This window comes from Vulpes lagopus, chromosome X (genome assembly GCF_018345385.1).
Source record: "Vulpes lagopus strain Blue_001 chromosome X, ASM1834538v1, whole genome shotgun sequence".
NCBI classification, from domain to species: domain Eukaryota; kingdom Metazoa; phylum Chordata; class Mammalia; order Carnivora; family Canidae; genus Vulpes; species Vulpes lagopus.
Genome location: NC_054848.1, coordinates 1,107,304 through 1,127,684, shown reverse-complemented (window position 1 = coordinate 1,127,684; position 20,381 = coordinate 1,107,304). Strand labels below are relative to the sequence as shown.

At 48.8% G+C, this 20,381-nt stretch overlaps 1 protein-coding gene across 4 annotated transcripts in view; it reads left to right on the top strand.

Moving 5' to 3' along the window:
- The window catches only part of DHRSX (dehydrogenase/reductase X-linked), a 193,621-nt gene that overhangs the window by 135,736 nt on the left and 37,504 nt on the right, over window positions 1–20,381 (top strand). For 2 of the 4 annotated variants that reach the window (XM_041740181.1, XM_041740180.1), the window contains exon 7: window positions 5,906–6,153. In XM_041740181.1, the coding sequence (XP_041596115.1) occupies window positions 5,906–6,109 (204 nt within the window). In that variant the 3' untranslated portion in view covers window positions 6,110–6,153. Of the gene's footprint in view, window positions 1–5,905; window positions 6,364–20,381 lie in introns of those variants that run through there. The other 2 variants (XM_041740179.1, XM_041740182.1) reach the window with 1 other exon arrangement.

Genomic DNA, 20,381 nt, shown 5'->3' with positions numbered 1-20,381 from the left:
CTTTAACTATAAATACGCGGAGCCCTCTCCCCTGGTCTCCCCGCGGGCACCTGGTTCCTTAGTGATCCCCCTGCCTCTGATAAAAGTAACACGTTCCCCTCTTGGGTTTGGTTTTACATTTTAGACATCTTACAAGTCTTTAAGGATGATACATATGTATTTTTCTTTACAAGCTGTAGATAAGACGGGATATGTTATTTGTGCCGGAGGAAGCGTTGTTTCAGGACCTTCTTATCTATTCAGACACCGGCTGATTTTGCCCCTACCCAGCGCCCAGGAAACATACTTCGTCATCCCGGGAACGAGCTGGAAGACAGCTCATCTCAACTACAACTGCACACGGGCAGATAATCACATTTTGCCGGGGAGCTCCGATAGACCTGCAGGTGCACCGTTGGATGCTGGTCATCCGTCCTTGGCTTTCCTTGAGGCCGGAGAGAGAGAGAGAACACAGTTGATTTGGGTCATTCTGCATGTCTCTCTTAATTAGGGACTTTGTAATTTGCCTCCGTCATGCTCGTCATCATGGACCTGAATGCCCAGACATTTTGAACACAGCCGAGTACCGGATCCCAGGTACTTTCCTAGAGGAGACAATCCTTACAGATGAATTAAACAAAACAAGACAAAAGCAAACATGATTCCATGCTCGGCTTAGAAAACTCTAGAAGGGGAGCGTGGCTGTAGAAACAGGCACAGAACGTCCATTTTCGTGTTGGAGGAGAGCAGCTTTGAATGCCGTCAGCTCCGTGACAGACTAAGCTAGACGTTCTCCTTCGTTGACCCGCTCTGCTTGGCAATCATTAGCGTGTTGCAGTTTCGTGACCCCAGAGCTCTCAACAGATCATGGGCTCCGCTGAGCTCCTCTAGGACATGAGGTTCCATCACCGCACGACCCAAGCAGTGATCCCGGGGAAGAAGAACGGATGAATAACCCTCTTTGCTGGAGACGAGCATCCCCACGCTTGAGCTTATTAGTCATGAAATATCAGGTCCGTGTTCACCGTGCAGGGACGGATTGTAGGGGTCACAGGAGAGGAAGCCTTTTGATCTTGCCTTTTTGCCAACGTGAAGCGTTGAGTTAGCAACAGTGAATCACCGTGCCCAAGATCTTCAAGAGCGGCAGGGCTGGACCTGTTAGCAGTCAACCAGCTGGTTTTCCTTGTCTGTGTGTGTGTGTGTGTGTGTGGTGGCGGCTCCCTGGGACATCCAGCCTGTGACTCGGTGCCCAGCCAATGGTGGATCATGGTGCCATGAGCCACAGGTGCCACAGGTGCAAGACGTCAGGTAGTAAGAACACGAAACAGAGACAAAGAGGAAAAGTGAGGGAAGAGAGGGAGCACAGGAAAAGCGAGTATGCAGCTCAGGTGTCTCTCACGCTCCCACGGAAGCTGGTCTCACCTCCACTACGACTGTGGTGTGCAGGGTTCTAGCTCAAAGAGATTCAGGGAAAAACGGGTGGTTGTTTCCTCCTTGTGGCTTTTTCATAACCTGCAATGTGGCCTCATTCAAAAATAGAGCTTGGTGTCAGCTCACGGACTCATCAGCTTGGGCGGCGTGAACAGAATCCCACAGACAGGGGAGGTTTGAACAACAGGTACTTGTTCCTCATAGTCTGGAGGCTGGAAATCTGAGATGCAGGCGTGGCCAACGTTGCTTTCTCCTGCGACGTCTCTGCTGGACGTGCATGGCCATGTCCCTGTGTCCTCACGTGATGGACAGACGGAGAGCTCTGGGGTGTCCCCTCCTTATTAGGGCACCAATCCCATCATGAGGACAGGCGCTGCTGCTGACATGACCTCATGTAACCCTAATTACTGCCCAGAGGCTCCACCTGGTAATACCATCCATTCAGGGTTAGGGCTTCGACATATGAACTGAGGGGTGGGGGGTGCACACTCGGTGAGAACAGGACACGTGCATTCACTGGAGATGTATGTTAGAAGTATCTCCTGCTCAATCAGAGCATGTCCCTGCCATGACTCAATGCGGCCCATGACTAGAGGCATAAGCACCTGTTTCCTGGAAAAGCCATGTGCACACAGCTCCTTCCTGGGACGGGCACAGAGCCACCTCGGCCAGCTGTCACTGTAGCCCCCAGTTGGGGAGGAGGAACCACATGGACGTCGTATGAGTCTGCCTGGGGCTGCCGAGGCAGACGAGGTGGCTTCAACATTAGACATTCATCGTCTCTCCGTCTTGGGAGCTGGGAGTCTGAGATCCAGACCGGGCTGAGGCCTCCTGACGTGGAGACCCTGTGTTCTCCCCGTGTCGTCATGTGGTCGTCCCTCTGGGCGTGTCTGCGTCCTCATCTCTTCTTACAGGAACACAAGCCCTATGGGATCAGGATGCACACTAACAACCTCATGGTACCTTAATGCCTTCTTTAAAGACCCGACCTCCAAATACAGCCCCATCTGAGGTCCTGGGGGTGAGGGCTTCAACATATGTATTTGGGGTCGGGAGGGAACACAGGCTTTCTGGTGGATGTTCAGCCTTCCTGCTTCGCCGACACAGAAGCAGGAGCTGTGCCCCATGGACACTCTGCCTTCTGCTTAAGCAGCTGTGGTGGCTCTCTCTCTGCACGAGATGTTTCCTGCTGCAAGAGCTCATTTGGGCTCACAAGTCTTCCCAAACCCACTGTCCCATCTGCATTTCCCAGCCCCTTTCTGAGTGTTTTCTAGGAGAAACCAGCACACGCTATGGGCAACCACGTTGGCTAGGGAAGTGGCAGCCCTGGGTTCCAATTCCGGCATCTCCACCCACCAGCTGTGTGCCACGGGGAAGGCACTAGTCTTCTCTGGGCTCTCGGTCCTCACCTGTGAAATGCGTAGTAGTCCTTGGCACAATGCCCAGCACACAGTATGGCCACCCCTGTCGTGTTTACCGTTCGCAGTTGGGTTTATATGGGTCACTTGTGAGGTGCCGTTTGTTTCCCCTGATACTCGTGTGGAAAAGTATTGCTACAATATCCGTTTTCACGGAGAGGATACAGGCTTAAGAGGGATGGTGGTTCGGTGAAGGTCTCGCAGTTAACAGGTGGAGGCAGAATTTGAACCCAGGTCCTAAGATTCTTGGGTGTTTCCTCCTCCTCCAGATGATGCAGATGCAGATCAGTTCCCAAAGGTTAAAGTCATGTGTGTGAGAGCTTGTGGGTGAGCACATGTGTGTGCACGTGGGCTACTGTCCATGCATGTGGGTGAATATGCATGTGGGTGCATGTGAGCATGTGTGTGTGCATGTGGGTGAACAGTGTGCATGTGTGTGGGTGAACATGTATGTGTGCGTGGGGGGGTATGCGAGCATGTATGCGTGTATATGGGTGAGCGTGTGGGTGCATGTGAGCATTGCGTGTGCAAATGTGTTTGTGAGCGCTTGTGGGTGAGCATGTGTGTGCATGTGGGCTCATGTGTATGTATATGGATAATATGTGTGCGCATGTGAGCATGTGACTGTGCATGTGGGCGCATATATGTGTGGGTGAGTACACGTGTGCATCTTGGTGAGCATGCATGTGTGCACGGGAGCATGTGAGTGTGCATGAGCACATATGGGTGTCTATGGGTGAGTGGGTGCATGTGAGCATGTGTGTGCACACGTCTCTACACACATATGTACATCTCAACATTTATCATGACACCCTCCCTTTTACACGGGCTCGACCTATAATGGCTCTGATGGGTGATGATTAGCATGTGATATGAGATGTAATGAGAAATAAATGAATAAAACCATCTATTTCATGAGCTGTCAAAACATTTAGGAATTAAAGAATACAAATGAAATCTCATTTCCGTCTTCATTATAAGCCCAAGGCTTTGAAATGTTCTACAAACGATCAGCGGTTGCTTTTTTAAACCTCGCATCTATCATGTACTTAAGCACATGATAGTTGTTGGTAAGTGGATGTGATTAATTCTCCGCAAGATGCCTTATAGCCAAAAAACAAGTCTTTTTTTCTGCCCCTTTGTATGTTAGCAGAGCTGCCTGCCCAGGGCCAGCTACGGTGATTGTGTGTATGTGTGCAGGTGAGTGTGTGTGTGAATGTATGTGTGGCTATGTGAATGTATGTGTATATGCACGAGTGCATGTGCGTGTGCATAAGCATGTGTGTGTCCACATGAGCATATGCATGCACATGAGTGTGTGTGCATGTGAATATGTGTGCGTGAGTATGTATGTGTATATGTGAATGTATGTGTGTAGACATGGGTATATGTGTGTGCGTGTGAGTGTGTGTCCACGTGAGCAAATGCGTGCACATGAGTGTGTGTGTGCATGTGAATATGTGTGTGCGTGAGTATGTGGTATGTGAATGTATGTATGTAGACATGGGTATATGTGTGTGCATGTGAGTGTGTGTCCACGTGAGCAAATGCGTGCACATGAGTATGTGTGCATGTGAATATCTGTGTGCATGAGTATGTGTGTGTATATGTGAATGTATGTATGTAGACATGGGTATATGCGTGTGCATGTGAGTACATGCGTGTCCACATGAACACATGTACACATGAGTATGTGTGTGCATGTGAATATCTGTGTGCATGAGTATGTATGTGTATATGTGTGTGAATGTATGAATGCACATATGGATACATGTGTGTGCATGTGAGTGTCAAGGGAGCACATTTACATGTGAATACATGTGTGCATTTGAGCTTATGTGTATGCACGTGAATGTGTGTGCATGTGTGGATGTGTTTGTGTGCATATGAGTATGTGTGCATGGGAAGGTACATGTGAGTTTATGTGTCTGCAAGGGAGTATATGTGTGTGCATGTGAGCACAGATACATGTGAATATATGTGTGCATGTGAGTGTGTGTGTGCATGGGAATGCCAACCCCCCACGCAGTTGAAAATCCCAGTATCCCCTCTGACTCCCCGAAGCTGAACTACTGAAGCCCTCGGTTGCCGGGAAGCCTTACCGATGCCACACGCAGCAGGTGAACCCGTATGTTGTCCGTTCTGTGTACTATGTGCTGTATTCTCACAATAGAGAAAGAAAACGCAGCTAAGAAAATCCTAAGGAAAACACATGTATGAAACTGTGTTACATTTATTGAAAAAATCCGCATCTGAGTGGACCCACACGGTTCAAACCTGTGTTGTTCGGGGGTCAGCTGTTTAGACTTACAGAGGCACATGGGAAGCTCCAGAGTGGAGGGCGGGTTAAGCAGATCTTCACAAGCTTATTAAACAAAATAAGCTCCTGAAAACGTCTTTATCGTGACAAGAAGCGAGGGGGACACCGTTGGTTCTGGATCTGGAACCACAGCGCTGCACGGAGGCGCCTTGGTTCCCACCACTCGCAGTCTCTTGAGCTCCTCCTGGCTCGCCAACACCCCCTGACCACGCCAACACCCACTGACCACGCCGACTCCCACCCCTCACATGTGTCGTCCGCGTTTCCAGCTTCTGCTTGAACTTTGCTTTCCCCCTAAGCAGTGACCATAGCCCGCGAACGCGTCCGTCCCCGTGGGAAGCTCACCGTGCTGCATGGACACCGAGAGCCTTTCTGCATGGTGGCCATGAGCCACCCAGTTGCTAACTAGTGTTGCTAAAACAGGCTCCGCATTCATCCGCTTTGAGCCAATAAGACGCATTTGGGGTTCATCGGGAGCTGGAGAACTTGACGATGCACGTCTGGGATTTTAATATGCATCTGCCTGTGGAAATGGACCAACCCATCTTGGAAGTGCAACCTGGCATGTGTCGAACCCGAAGCCAGGAGCTGCAGGGCTCTGACCCCGCTAGGTTGCGCTCGTGGCTTTCTGCTTGAGCTTCCCGACCCAGGTGACGAGCGTGCTGTCCCACCCAACGGCACCTGTGGGGGTCCTGAGAATCCCATGCGCTCTGCTCTAAAAGCTGACACGGCCTGGCCTTCTTCCTTCTCCCCACAGACCCCAGATGAGGGAGCCTGGACGTCGGTCTATGCAGCGGTCACCCCGGACCTGGAGGGACTTGGCGGCCGCTACCTGTACAATGAGAAAGAGACCAAGTCTCTCGCGGTCACGTATGACCTAGATCTTCAAACAGAGCTGTGGGCCAGAAGTTGCCAGATGACTGGCATCACTGATGTGACCCAGGACACCTTCTCGGGGTAGCTGCTGCGTTGGGGAAGACCTTGCCTTCTGTCTACCAAGCACAGGTCTGTGACAGATCCCCATGTCTGCATTGTTCATAGCCGTCCGCCTTCACAGCTATGTCCCCAGAGGTCTCCTGTCTGCTGTCCTATGTTTGCAGGAAATCAAGGGCCAAAAGAAACATTGAATGTAATCCCCAAGTAGGTGATTCTAAGCCGTAATCGTGTGCCAAATTGCTACAAGTGCCATGAACAATTAAATGCTGCCTAACCCAACTGTGCGGTCTTCCTTGTATAGCATAAGGCAGGGAGGAGATCTGGGGAGGCGCGTTCCAGGTGAGATAGGCATTTTAGGGGAGCACCGATCGTTGGGGCTGTAGGGGGTCCCCTGCATCCTTGTTCTTCCACTCACACAGACCTGGACACCCGCTCTGACTCATGGGCCCCCGAAACTCTACAACCTGAGACTGACCTGGTCCCCGGTGCTTCCTGTAGCCCTTAGAGCTGCTGTCATGAGCTCAAGCCCATGAGTCATGTGTATATAACCAGATGTGTCAAGGATTCTGTACAGCAGGTGGGAGGACAAGGTCCAGGACAGTATTCCCTGTATGGTTCCCTAGGACAGGAGGAGAGGGGTCTTAGTGGCACTCCCCATGAGGTTCTGTAGGAGAGGGGGGAGTGGAGGGGTCTACACAGCACTCCCCATGGGGTTCTGTAGGACAAGGAGGAGGAGAGGGGTCTGCATAGCACTCCCCATGGGGTTCTGTAGGACAGGGAGGAGGAGAGGGGTCTAGACTGCACTCCCCATGGGGTTCTGTAGGACAGGGAGGAGGAGAGGGGACTGCACAGCACTCCCCATGGGGTTCTGTAGGACAGGGAGGAGGAGAGAGGTCTACATACCACTTCCCATGGGGTTCTGTAGGACAGGGAGGAGGAGAGGGGTCTACACCCCACTCCCTGTGGGGTTCTGTAGGACAGAGAGGAGGACAGGGGACTACACAGCACTCCCCATGGGGTTCTGTAGGACAGGGAGGAGGAGAGAGGTCTACATACCACTTCCCATGGGGTTCTGTAGGACAGGGAGCAGGAGAGAGGTCTACACCCCATTCCCCGTGGGGTTCTATAGGACAGAGAGGAGGACAGGGGACTACACAGCACTCCCCGTGGGGTTCTGTAAGACAGGGAGGAGGAGAGAGGTCTACATACCACTTCCCATGGGGTTCTGTAGGACAGGGAGGAGGAGAGGGGTCTACACCCCACTCCCCGTGGGGTTCTGTAAGACAGGGAGGAGGAGAGGGGTCTACACAGCACTCTATGGGGTTCTGTAGGAGGGGGGGGAGGAGAGAGGTCTACACAGCACTTTATGGGGTTCTGTAGGAGAGGGGGGAGGAGAGGGGACTACACAGCACTCCCCATGGGGTTCTGTGGGAGAGGAAGGGGGAAAGGGGTCTGTAATCACTCAGCACAATGTCTTGTGGGACGAGGCACAGCGCTCTTTGCCGTGGAATCAAGATCTTAGGATGAGGAGAGCGTCCTAGCTCATCAGGGGATGCTCAGCGCACTCAACCACGTTCCCATATAAAAAATGCACAGATGGAGATTTGATTACAAAATAAGAAGAAGTCATATGACCATCGAGGAGACAAGGATGGGAAGGTCGTGGCCACCAGCCCAGGGACACCCAGGAGGCAGGAAGGACCCTCCCCGGAAGGTCCCTCCTCTGGAGGGAGCACGGCCCTGCCCCCCCTTGATGTCAGACTTCCAGCCTCCAGAGCTGCGGGAGGACGAATAAATGCCTGTGGTTTTTGAGCCTCCAGCAAATTGATAGGAATTTGTTTCAGGAAACTCACAGTTCCCTGTGGTTCTGAAGATCTCCCACAGTTTACTGGACACCATCCTGGACCTCAGGGCTCTCACCCTTATTCACCCACCAGTCAGGCAAGGAAGCCTCAGTCCTCCCTCTGGGGGAGGATGTTTCCAAATGCCAACACGTACACGCGGGCTGATTTCAGATGCAATGGACAGGGCAGTGTGGGTCTGCTGCTTAAGTACCTTCTGAATTCACCTCTGGAAATTCTCCGCTGGTCAGCTGACCATCCATTCCCTCAACCAACAGAGTCTCACTGAAGTCCCAAAGCCGATGTCGACCCCGGGCACATGTGTGCTTTGGAATCACTGCCAGGATAGTGCTTCCAGTGTGGGGTTCACCCTGGACACGGGGACAGGTGCATCATACGTTAACGCTTGGTTGCTCCAGGACACATGGGGTGGCACCGTGAAGCGATTTAAGCATCAAGTTCTCCTCCTGGAATGGAGCATTACCTAATGGGAACTCAATAAAATGCCAAGGAGTGTTGTCGCTCTGCTTTGGGATTCTTGAGAGTGCCCCCGGTGGATTCTCTTTAAGTGACAGAGTTCTCCGTCTTTTCTTGGCCAAGGTGGTCAACCCTAAACAAAGCTTCTTCTCAGCAAACATGCGAAAGACCTTCTTCAAGGTCCAGTTAGGCTGGTGGGTTTTGGTTGCCCACTGGGGGAGGGTCTGAAAATGAGCATTGCTCATCCCCACCCTCAAAAGAATTCCAGACTTAATTCCTCTGGACGTGAGCATATTTCTGTAGAGCTTCTCAAACCATCCTCTTGTTCAAGCCAGTTCAAGACCCAACCTGAACCAGATGTATTTGGATCGCAGCTTCCCGCCCTGAGTGCTGGCACCTCCTCAAGCTGCCCAGATGTCCTGCTAAAGCCTTAGACCCCAGACTAATGCCTCTTAGAGCTAAACTCACGATCAAGATGTGCCTCATCTTTAGACCTTTGCACTAAAAAGCAGAGTCTTGCGTTCTGGAAGATGCCAACCTTGGAGCACGTGTACATTGTCCAAGAGCCTGTTACAGCCCGAGGCCATCGTACACAAGTGCCAGCAACCATTGTCGTTATCACCGAGGTGCTTTCCAAGGAGAGGCTCAGGATGGCTCCCGGCCAAGCTGACAAACTCCATCACTGAGAAAACAAGCATGCCACGGCTTGGCAGATGCCGCAATCCCCAAGCTGAGGAGATGCACTCCAAGAGCAATCTGAACCTTGTAGGACCCTGGCCTCAGATTGCTCCTCCTTGTCGCATGACAGCCCTTGTGTTGTTGTTCCTTCCTGGGGGAGAGGGAAAAAAAATCACGGTTCTGGAGAACTTAGTATGTGCCCTCCACACATAATCGTAAAATTCCTCGGTGCTCAGACACCCTTCCCAGCAGCTGGAGAAATTGTGTGGCTCTCTGGGTGAGTAGCGCTGAATCCATGGCTTCACAGGCATGGGGGGAATAATGGGGTTGAGCCTGTCACTCATGTTATGGGAGTCACGAGGGTCTCTGTGCGCATGCCAGGGTGATGACTTTCCATCCATGAACTAAGACTTGATTCAGTAGTTGGACTCATGAACGTGAGTGTTTCTCTCCTCAGTAAAGCTGTTGTTTTATTCCCTCGGTGTAGCAACGGGGAGTTTTGTTTGGGTTCAGCAATGGGAGGGACCGCTTTGTTCATTCATCTATTCATTCATTCATTCATTCCATCTGCCAAGCCAAGGTCTGAGGACAGACAAGCTCACTCAACTTGAGTGGGACCTAGCTCTTGTCCCAAAAGAGCTTGAGGTCTGTGGTGGGTAGATAATGGCCTCCGTGGATATTAGGTCCTAACACCTGGAATCTGGGGATGTCACTGTAGGGGACAGCAGGGACTTCTAACAAAGAATAGTGAGCTCGGCAAAGGCCAGTCCGTGTAGGACACAAGCTCCCTCTGGATGTCAACGAGATGTTGAAGGGTTTCTGTGTCTTGAACAGGTGGGCATGGGCATCCCTCATCTTGCCTATTTGGAAGTACGGCCATACAAGGTGCACCAGGCTCCTTCTAAGGCGGGACAGGTTGGGAGGTGGGATTGGGGAACTTCTTAGATTGGTCTATGGGTCAGGGAGGGCACGCCACTCCCATCTCCCATTGGATGTGAGCTTCGGGAAGGCGCCATCATTAAGCCTTTGGGTCTCTTTTTCTGATGCCTCATCTACTGAATGATGACACACCTTGCCTGAGCCCAGGTTTTCTGAGACAACAAGATCTCTGTCGATGCTCTGCTTCAGCAGTGTTCAGAAATATGACGCCTATGGTTTTGGGTGCAAGCCCTGGATTTAATTTGTCACAGTTGAGCCTTGAACAGCACAAAGCTAGGGGTGCCCAGGCTTTACGCACTCAAACATCCACATACAGCTTTTGGCTCCCCCAAAACGTAATGAGTAGGAGCCCACTGTGGACTGGAAGCCTGACAAATGACATAGTTAATATTTGATGCAGTCTATGTATTGCATGCTGTGTCCTTACAATAAAATAAGCTACAGAGAATAAAGTGTGATTAAGAAAATCATACGAAGAGAAAACACATTTACAGGACTGTGCTATATATATTAAGAAAAAAGATCTGCATCTCAGTGGACCCAGGCTGTTCACACCGTGTTGTTCAAGGGTCAGCTGTAGTTGGGATTGTATTTTCTGTCATCTGGTACCAGTATCCTAGTCATGGGGCCTAGATTCGTAACTTGTTTAGCAAACACGACAAAAGCACAAAGGTAAACCCAGACTTAAGTCCCTCCTGGTTTCCAGCGTGTGCCCTGTAGGGTCAGCGTGTGAACGTCTATGGCTAGTAACAAGCTTGGGAGTTTTCCAGCTCTGAGATTCTAGAAAGTCAAGGAAGGACATTCTCTGGTTCAGGAATAGAGCTTTACCAGTATGTGCGCTTATTGAGCATTTATCAATTTTGGTTATGTCCATTGCCAAATTTCTTCCCCACATTCTGGGATATATGGTCCAACTTCCTGACTTAATGAATGCCATTTATTACTTTTTTATTTCCATATATCTAGCTGCAGCAATGCATTAAAAATCTTGCTTGCTCTATTTCATCTAAGACCGACTTATATTGTTCTTCAAAAGACCTGCGGTACAGCTGGTCTACCATGGTGCCAGATGTGGTGCAGTGAGTTTTCATTCAAAATGAAAAAAAACGGTTTTTTTTTAAGATTTTACTTATTTATTTGACAGAGAGCATGTGCAAGCATGAGCAGGGGGAGAGGCAGAGGGAGAGGGAGAAGCAGATTCCTTGCTAAGCAGGGAGCCCAATGCGGGGCTCGATCCCAGAACCCTGGCATCATGACCTGAGCTGAAGGCAGATTCTTAGCCGTCTGAGCCACCCAGGCACCCTTCATTCAAAATAGCTTAGAGAAAATCGTAACATGTTAAGTAAAAGGACCATTCTTTTGGAGAAGGGGGGATATTCATTTTATCTTTCTGACTTTATTGAAGTATAACTTACCAAAAATGTATATATTTAAGGGGTAGGGCACGATGTTTTGATTTACACTTACACTGTGAGATGTCTATTGGCCATGACTTGGGCAAAGTGTATCCTATTATGTTTAATGGGTCTTTTTTTTTTTTTTTAGATTTTATTTATTTATTTATTTACTTATTTACTTATTTATTTACTTATTTATGAGAGAAAGAGCAGGGGATGCCTGGGTGGCTCAGAGATTGAGCATCTGCCTTCTATCATGCCATGATCCTAGGATCTGAGATCGAGTCTTAACACCAGGGTCCTTCCAGGGAGCCTACTTCCCCCTCTGCCTGTGTCTCTGCCTCTCTCTCTCTGTCTCTCTCATGAATAAATAAATAAAATCTTTTTAAAAAAATAGAGAAAGAAAGCAGGCGGGGTAAGAGGAGGAAGAGCAGAGAGAGAGAAAGAAGAAGACTGTGCTGAGCATGGAGTCTGACTCGGGCCTCGATCTCACGGCCCTGAGATCATGACCTGAGCCAAAATCAAGAGTCAGTCACTCAACCGACCAAGCCACCCGGGCACCTCTCAATGGGTCTTTGGTCCTCACACTCATGAGAGGTTGGCTATAGAAGGGAGTTAAGGCTGCGGAAGATCTTGCCTATGTGAGTAACGCCACCATTGTGAGTTGTGTCCACGTCACATGCACCACCTGATGAGTTGGCTTTCCTTCCCAGTGGCCCAGTGGTTGTCAATGCTGGTTGTTCTCCACATGGTTCATGGAAAGGTAGAGAAGAGCACACTGGAAAAAAGTTAAAGCAAAACAAAACCTCCTGTTCATGTTTAGCGGGAGAGGCCAGCATGGTAGATGTGTTGCAAGGCACAGGACAGGACTGCCCGGTGTACAGTGTCCCCACACGCCCACGTGACTTCTCAACATCTGCCCAGATGTCCGTGCAGGTGAACATCCTGTGTGTCATGAAATCGAGCCTAGAACTTAACTATGTTGACACACAAATACAATCATTGAATTTTCCAGGCAAGCAAACACTGCGTTGATTCAAGATTGTCCTTGATTGGATCTTTCACCATTTGCAGAAACGCAGATTGAAGCTCATGGCGCTTGAGTCACTAATGCAGCATGCCTGGGGCTGCCTCCGTCTGCACCCTCTTGGGGATCCAACATGCAGAGGCTAGCATCTTACTGCTTCATCATCTCTGAGCACTGACATGTTCAAATGCTTATCACTTCATTATAAATTGCATTATATGGACGTGAAATGGCTACTATTAAATCTCCTTGTAAGTATCTGTGATTTCATTTGAAGATAGTGGGAACACATTAAAAAAGTATTAGGGTGCTTAGCTGGCTCCATCGGTAGACCATGCGACTTTTGATTCACAACCGTGAGTTCGAGCCTGAGGTTGGGTGTGAAGCCTACTTAAAAAAAAAAAATTAGTATACATCCCTACAGTGCAACATGACTTGACCCTGAAAAGGGAAAGGAGTACCCGTATATACACACACCATGGGCCAGCCTCAAAAACATCGTGACTAAAAGAAGCCAGACACAAAAGACCACATGGTGTATGATGCCATTTCTATGAAATATCCACAACAGTTAAATCCAGAGACACAAAAAGATTTGTGGTTCCCACGGGCTCGGGAGAGAGATGGAGCATGACTGCTAATGGGGACAGGATCTCCTTTTGTGGGGATGAGAATGTTCCGGAACCAGGCAGAGGTAGTTGCACAACACAGTGAAGGTGCTAGATGCATCTGAATGTGCACTTTATTAAATTTTTTTTTAATTTTTATTTATTTATGATAGTCACAGAGAGAGGCAGAGACATAGGCAGAGGGAGAAGCAGGCTCCATGCACCGGGAGCCTGACGTGGGATTCGATCCCGGGTCTCCAGGATCGCGCCCTGGGCCAAAGGCAAGCGCCAAACCACTGCGCCACCCAGGGATCCCATGAATGTGCACTTTAAATGGCTAATTGAATCCCACGTCAATAAAACATTTGCTGTGAAGAGCATGCAAAGCACCTCAAAGCAAGACGATGCTTTTCTTTTTGGGGCACAAACTGGGTGCCCACATGCATATGGGGTATTAGTTTCCTTTTCAAACCAGGGTGGGTCATGAAAGAGGAGGCGTCACACCCAGCTGGGAAGCTAAGACGTCAAGGCAGGAGATTCCCGGTATCACCTCACTTACCCTATGTGCTACCTGCAAAGAAGGTGTTCCCATCCTCATAGTAATGTAGGAAAAAAACAGAAGGAAGGGGGTTCTGCAGCCCCCCTTGGGCTCCGTCCACCAGACCATTATAGCTGCTCTTCCCACGCCTGATGTTGGGACACCGAGTACTTTGAACAAGGCTCTCGAGACACCCTCGTGGGTGGCACGTCATGCTTTCCAAAACACAAAAGCCTGCAAAATGTCAAGTCATTCATTTGCATGTAGATTCGAGGTCCCAGGGAGAAAAGCACACCTCCCGTCTTCAAAGACGTCTCTGCCGTCTACTGGTGGTGTTTTCCATCCCTGCATACTTAAAAAGTGTAATATCTGGACAGTCTAGTCTCACACCCACCCTCTTCATCCGCTGAGTTGGCCTCTGCTGCCTGGTCTGAATATAAATGGCTGCAGGCAGCTTTGCTTTTTTCTCTTTGGCCTTCACTCGAACATCATTGGCAAAGGCGAGCCGTTCTAATGCTGCCTCCTAGCCAAACCCCTGCTTCTCTGGAAGACGTGGGCTACGCGTCTCTGGAGGCGAAGGAGAGCGCATATGAGCCATGAGTTCCAGCGGCCTTCAAGATGGGAACGAATGGATCCAATTTGGTTTCATCATTTTCTGCACGTCTTTGGAAATTCTTTCCATGGCAGGTTTGGTGAGCACCACCGCGGAGTGAAATATGATGGTCAATTCCGGGAACCCAGGAAGCCAAGAGGTGCCACACAGTTGCAGCCCTTGCAGTCCCAGATGATGACAGCCACTCCAAGAGGCTGTCGGAAAGCACAGGATTGGTTTTCGGGATGTGCCTTGGGTATTAGGAAAAAATGACTCGTGGTGAAGTCATATACACAAAATAACTCCGCGACGAAAACAAACGAAGCCATCGCCAGCCAGTACAAATGGCTGCTGGAACGTGGATGTGCCCAAGCAGAGACTGGGTGGGATTGACAGTTTATAAATCACCAGCCTGAGGTCCCGACAGAGCCAGGAAACACAAGCACGTGGGCAGATCTTGGGTTTTTCACAAATTTATTTCGTAGATAGACACAGAACACATTCATATATTCATATGCAAATGCGTATGTATTTATAGATATATAGCCATTATGTATCATGAAGCAAATTTGTGAATTACACACAGACATATTCATATATTCATATGCAAATGCATATATATATATGTGTGGCTATTCTGTATCCATGAGACAAATCTGTGAAATTTGTGAATTATACACAGACATTCATATATTCATATGCAAACGCATATATATGTGTAGCTATTCTGTATCCATGAGACAAATTTGCAAAATCTGAATTATACAGAGAGACATATATATGCATGATTTGTATGGGAGGATATTGTTGGGTACCCTCAGGTAGTCCACGTATTCTCCACCTGGACAAGATTAGTATTTTGGGTTGGTTTATTCTCTGGGGCAGGGCATTCTGGGCACTGTACACTGTTGGTCTCCACTCACCAGATGCCAGGAGTAACTCCTCAATCGTAACGATCAAAAATGTGCCCAAGTGTCCCCTGGGGAGTAAAAGCTGGTCTCTGGTTGCAAGCCACTGCCATGCCTGCTGCATGGATGGATGGATAGATAGATGATAGATAGATAGATAGATAGATAGATAGATAGATAGATAGATAATATGATGGATGGATAGAGAAGATAGGATGGATGGATGGATAGACGGATGGGTGGATGGATGATACATAGATATGATAAATGAATAGACAGATGATGGGTGAATAAATGATAGATAGATAGGTAGATAGATAGATAGATAGATAGATAGATAGATAGATAGAGGAATGGATGGGTGGATGTGTACCTGGATGGATAGATGATGGGTGGATAGATGGTTAGATATGATGGATAGAGAAGATATGGATGGATGGATGGATGGATGGATGGATGGATGATAGATGGATAGATAGAAGGCTGGATGGTTAGATACATAGGATGGGTGGATGAATGGATGGATGGATATGTAGGTGATACGTAGATATGATAAATGGATAGATGATGGGTCAATAGACAGCAAGATAGATAGATAGATAGATAGATAGATAGATAGATAGATGATAGATAGATAGATGATAGATAGATGATAGACATTCAGAATCTGTTATGCTGAGCCAGGTGTCTCCACCTTAGGACTATTAACATCTGGGGCTGAATGACCACTGGAGTGGGGTGTCCTGGGCATTGCAGGGTGTGGAGCAGTATCCCTTGCCTCCACCCACCACATGCCAGTGGCAGCCCCCTCATTGTGACAATCCCCAGGGGTCCCCTGAGGATCAAATTGCTCCCACTGGGGAGCCAAGAGCCCACCCCAAATACCACGCAGTTCCAAACATTTCAAGCTGTGTGCACTAGATTTTACAATTGCAGAGCTGAAGTCCCCATTAACATTCCAAGTGAGTTATGACTTCATTCCAGACCAAAAATGAAGAAATAAATTTTTAAAACAGTTCCTGATATCCGCAGAAGCCCGTGAGCACTGCTGCTTACTTTCCAGAGGAGAGGTGTCCCGGGGTGATACTCTCAGAGCTCTGAGGGTCTGGGATGCTGGGGAGAGGCTGGTGGGCAGGCATCCCAGCCTCACCTGAGGGCACGCAGGTTCCAACCGGGTGCCCTGCTCTACGGCAGCTTCCACATCTCTGCAGAGCCGATACCCACCCAAGGACCATGACTGGTCCATGATCGAGACGAAGAGTCTGTAGCACCAACTGGCAACTTCACACTTGGCCGCCTCCCTTCTCAATTTCCTGGGACTACGTTCAGCTCAGTTCTGAGCTCTGGGCCCGACTTGGGGAGGGACGCTGGATGTTTGTCCCTCCTGCAGCCTCACAGGGCTGGTGCCACGCCCGGCAGGCAGAGCGTTTCATCCATGCCGCCCGGTGCACGTCTGTAGACAAATACGTCATACGGGTATGATGCTCTGTATTCCACTGCAAATAAACAATTTAAAGGGGTGGCATAAACATAAATGCAAATAGCACTCACAGTCCTACCTTTCTGAGTCCTTCTGCAGGCTCTCTCTAGAGCAAGACATTTTTTTCACCTAGAGATTCACAAACAAAAAAATAATTTTTTTAAATTATAAATTGTGGCAAAATACAGCATACAATTTGCCATCTTAACCATTTCTAAGTGCAGAGCTCAGTGGCATCGAGTGCATTCATACTTTTGTGTGACCACCCCCACCATCCATCTCTGGAACTTTCCATCTTCCCAACTGAAGCCCCCGTGAACCACTAATTCCCCACCCCAGGCCCTAGCTCCATCATCTATTCTCTCTCAATGGATGGGACTCCTCTCAGGACTTCATGTACATGGAATCACACAAGATTTGTCCTTTTGCATCTGGATTATGTCACTGAGTGCCATGTCTTCAAGGTCCATCCACATCATAGAAGGTGTCAGAACGACCTTCCTTCTCAAGGCTGTGTCATATTCCACTGTATGGATCACATGCTGTTTATTCATCCATGCATCTATCCATCCATCCATCCATCCCTCCATCCATCCACCCACCCATCTACCCACCCATCCACCTATCCATCCACCCATTCATCCGAAAAACCCATCCATCCGTCTATCAATCCATCTCTCCATCTATCATCTATGTATCCATCCATCCACCTACCTATCCATCATCCATCCACCCACCCATCAATTCATACATCCACCCATCCATCCATCCTCCCACCCTTCCATCCACCCATCCACCCACCCATCCACCCACTCATCCACCCACCCACCCTTCCACCCATCCATCCATCCATCCATCCATCCATCCATCCATCCATCCATCCGTGGATGCTTGGATTGCTTCCACTTCTTGGCTGTTGTGAATCATGCTGCTGTGAACACAAGTGTGCAAATATCTATAAGTCCATGCTTTCACTTCTTTTGGGTAAATACCCAGTCATGGAATTGCTGGACCATATGGTCATTCTATTTTCAATTTCTTTGAACACCTGGAGGTCTTCTCAACATCTTACAAAGAGTAGAACATTCACCGTATCTTGGAGTAGAGTCCTGTGAGCTTTAACACATGTATAGATGCATGTAACCAGCCCCCCAGTGGGATTCAGAACCTTTATACCATCCCGGCCAATTCCCTCCTCCTGCTGCCTGTGAATTCACAGTCCGGCGTTTTGTCTAGCAATGACTGAGGACAACCACCACTCTGTTCTCTCTCCTTCTATTTGTCTTTTCCACAAAGTGGTATAAGTGACACCATCCGGTAGTTAGCCCTTCGCAATTGTCTTCCTTCACTCAACACTGAGCGTCTGACGCTCGTCAGGGTTGTGCATGCAATCATGGTCCTTCCTCTTTTGTGGCCGAGTGGTGTCCCAGGGCATGCATGCACCACCGTGCTACAGCCGTTCCCCACTCCAGGCTGTTCCTGGGGCAAGTTAGGCAGAATGCTGCTCTCAACAGTCACACCGGGTTTTGTTGTTTTGTTTTTTTTTTTTTTTTTTTTTTTTGTGAATGTACACTGTTACCGCTCTTGCATAAACACCGAGCAATGGGACTGCTGGATCCTACAGGAAATGTGCACTTAGCTCCGTAAGAAACTACCAAACCATTTTCTAGAGATGTGCTACCAGTTTGCATCCCCGGCCAGCAGTCCCGATGTGAGTGTTTCAGCTGCTGCACATCCTCAGTGACACCGGCTGTTGTGACTACTCTCGGTTTAGTTCTGTTACCTGGGTCGTGCTCATTCGTGTGCATCTTTTCATGGAACCTAGAGGCTTATCGTTAATATTTTCTAGTGATTTCTTAGTATAGATTCTAAACCAACGTTGTGGTAAGTGACAGAAGCCACACACAGCATAGCACATAGTGTATGATTCCCTGGATATAAGAAACATCCTGAGTAGGTGAATCCATAGAAACAAAGTAGATTCGTGGTTGTCAGGGGGATGGGGTATGACTGCTCATGGGGATGGGGTCACCTTTTGAGGGAGTAAGAATGTTCTGGAACCAGACAGGTCTACTGGTTGCACAACGTGATAAATGTACTTAAATCCAACTAAATCATTCACTTTAAAATGGCTACTTTTATGGGACGTGAATTTCAGATATATGACTGGAAGTAACTATTTTCTGACTCTAACATAATACAAAGAAAAGAATGAAGTCCGTTGTTAATAAAACATTAACCTGGACACCATAACCAGATTTTTTTTCCCTACCTGGGAATAAAATCACATGTTCATGGTGAAATCCTGCACAGGTGTACCTGGTGCTGTCTGGATGAGCACATGTGTGCGGTCAGGTCAGCCAGCATCTGGACACCTCCTGTTTGGGGAACCTTTCCCATCTCGTGGCAAGCTACCATGTCCAACCCCACCCGGGATGTGGCAAAGTCAGGGTCCTCTCTTCTTTACAGTTCTCCATCAAGGAGACACTGCCTGGCAGGGAAGACACATGCAAAACTGGTGATGCACAGGTGAGGGCCCATGGTCCTCTGGAGCTAACAGAGGCATGGTCTTTCCAGGCAGTGGGAGGATGGGGTCTAGAAGCATCCCCAGCACCTGGGGCCTGGCCTGTGTTGGACCTTCCTCTCTCTCTTTCCCCCTTCGGACTGGACATCCTTCGAGCCACATGTTACATTCCCTTCAAAGACTCTTGAATTGTGTTTGTGTGCACCTGATTCTAAAGGCTGAACACGGGATACCTCGTAGCCGGTATCCAAAGACCCAGCGTCTACAAGAGAAGGGCCTCATCCACTGCATCCAACACCCAGAAAGGTCGTTTGCACCATTTTGATGCAGAAACCATATGGACCTACTTGTAGCATCTGTTACTTCCTTTCTGCAGCCAGATGGTACATGGGGTGCTCAGAGGCAATAGGAATCATGCAGCCTGTGGAAATGGGGTGAGAGAGAACACTCTCATGCTCCTGTTCCATGTCCTGCATGAGCATTTGTTGAACAAAACCACCTGGGGGCACCTGACCCTCAGCAATTGTAACCTTGTATGAATTACAATTGGTTATGGATTAGGGCTCAACTCTTATCAGTGGATGTGGGAACTTGCAGATAATGGGGAGTTTATCAGTTAATGCCTGCTGGAGAGAGGAGAGGACTCTAAGTTATGGGGGTTGTCCTGTAGGACATTTGCCTGCTTTGTACCTGCCTTTTGCATCTCATGCCAATCCCCTGGCCATGTATCTGCCAACCCCTCCAGCCTGCATAGAACCTCCATCGACATCTTAATGCTTATGAACCTCCCTTACTTAAAAAAAAGAAAAAAGAAATCCTTGATGTAGGCTCACGATATGTTTGCAGGAAAATGGTGCCTTCAAATTGCTGAAAATCACACATTAATAACATAAACCATACAAGGACTGAATGTGCTAGTGGATATGCCCTTGGGGGGGGGGGCTTCCTAACTGAGCATCCCATTTTATTCCAGAATTCACTAAACACAACTTGCTCTGCACATGTTTTTTTTTTTCCTGCCTATGGTTGGCTGAATGATGGTCTTCTATAAAAGGGAGGTGGGAAGATCAAATAAAGAGAAGGCAACATGGTGTCAAAAGCAGGGGTTTGATGACGCTAGCCTGCTGGGTTTGCATGAAGGAACCAGAAACCTGGGGAAATGAAGAACGTGGCTCTAGAGACTACATGAAAGCTGGGAAATGTGTTGTCCCCTGGAGCTGCCAGGAGGACCCAGCCAGCCTAAAGCCTTGATTTCATTCCCCTGAGAGCTGTTTTTCTGACTTCTGGC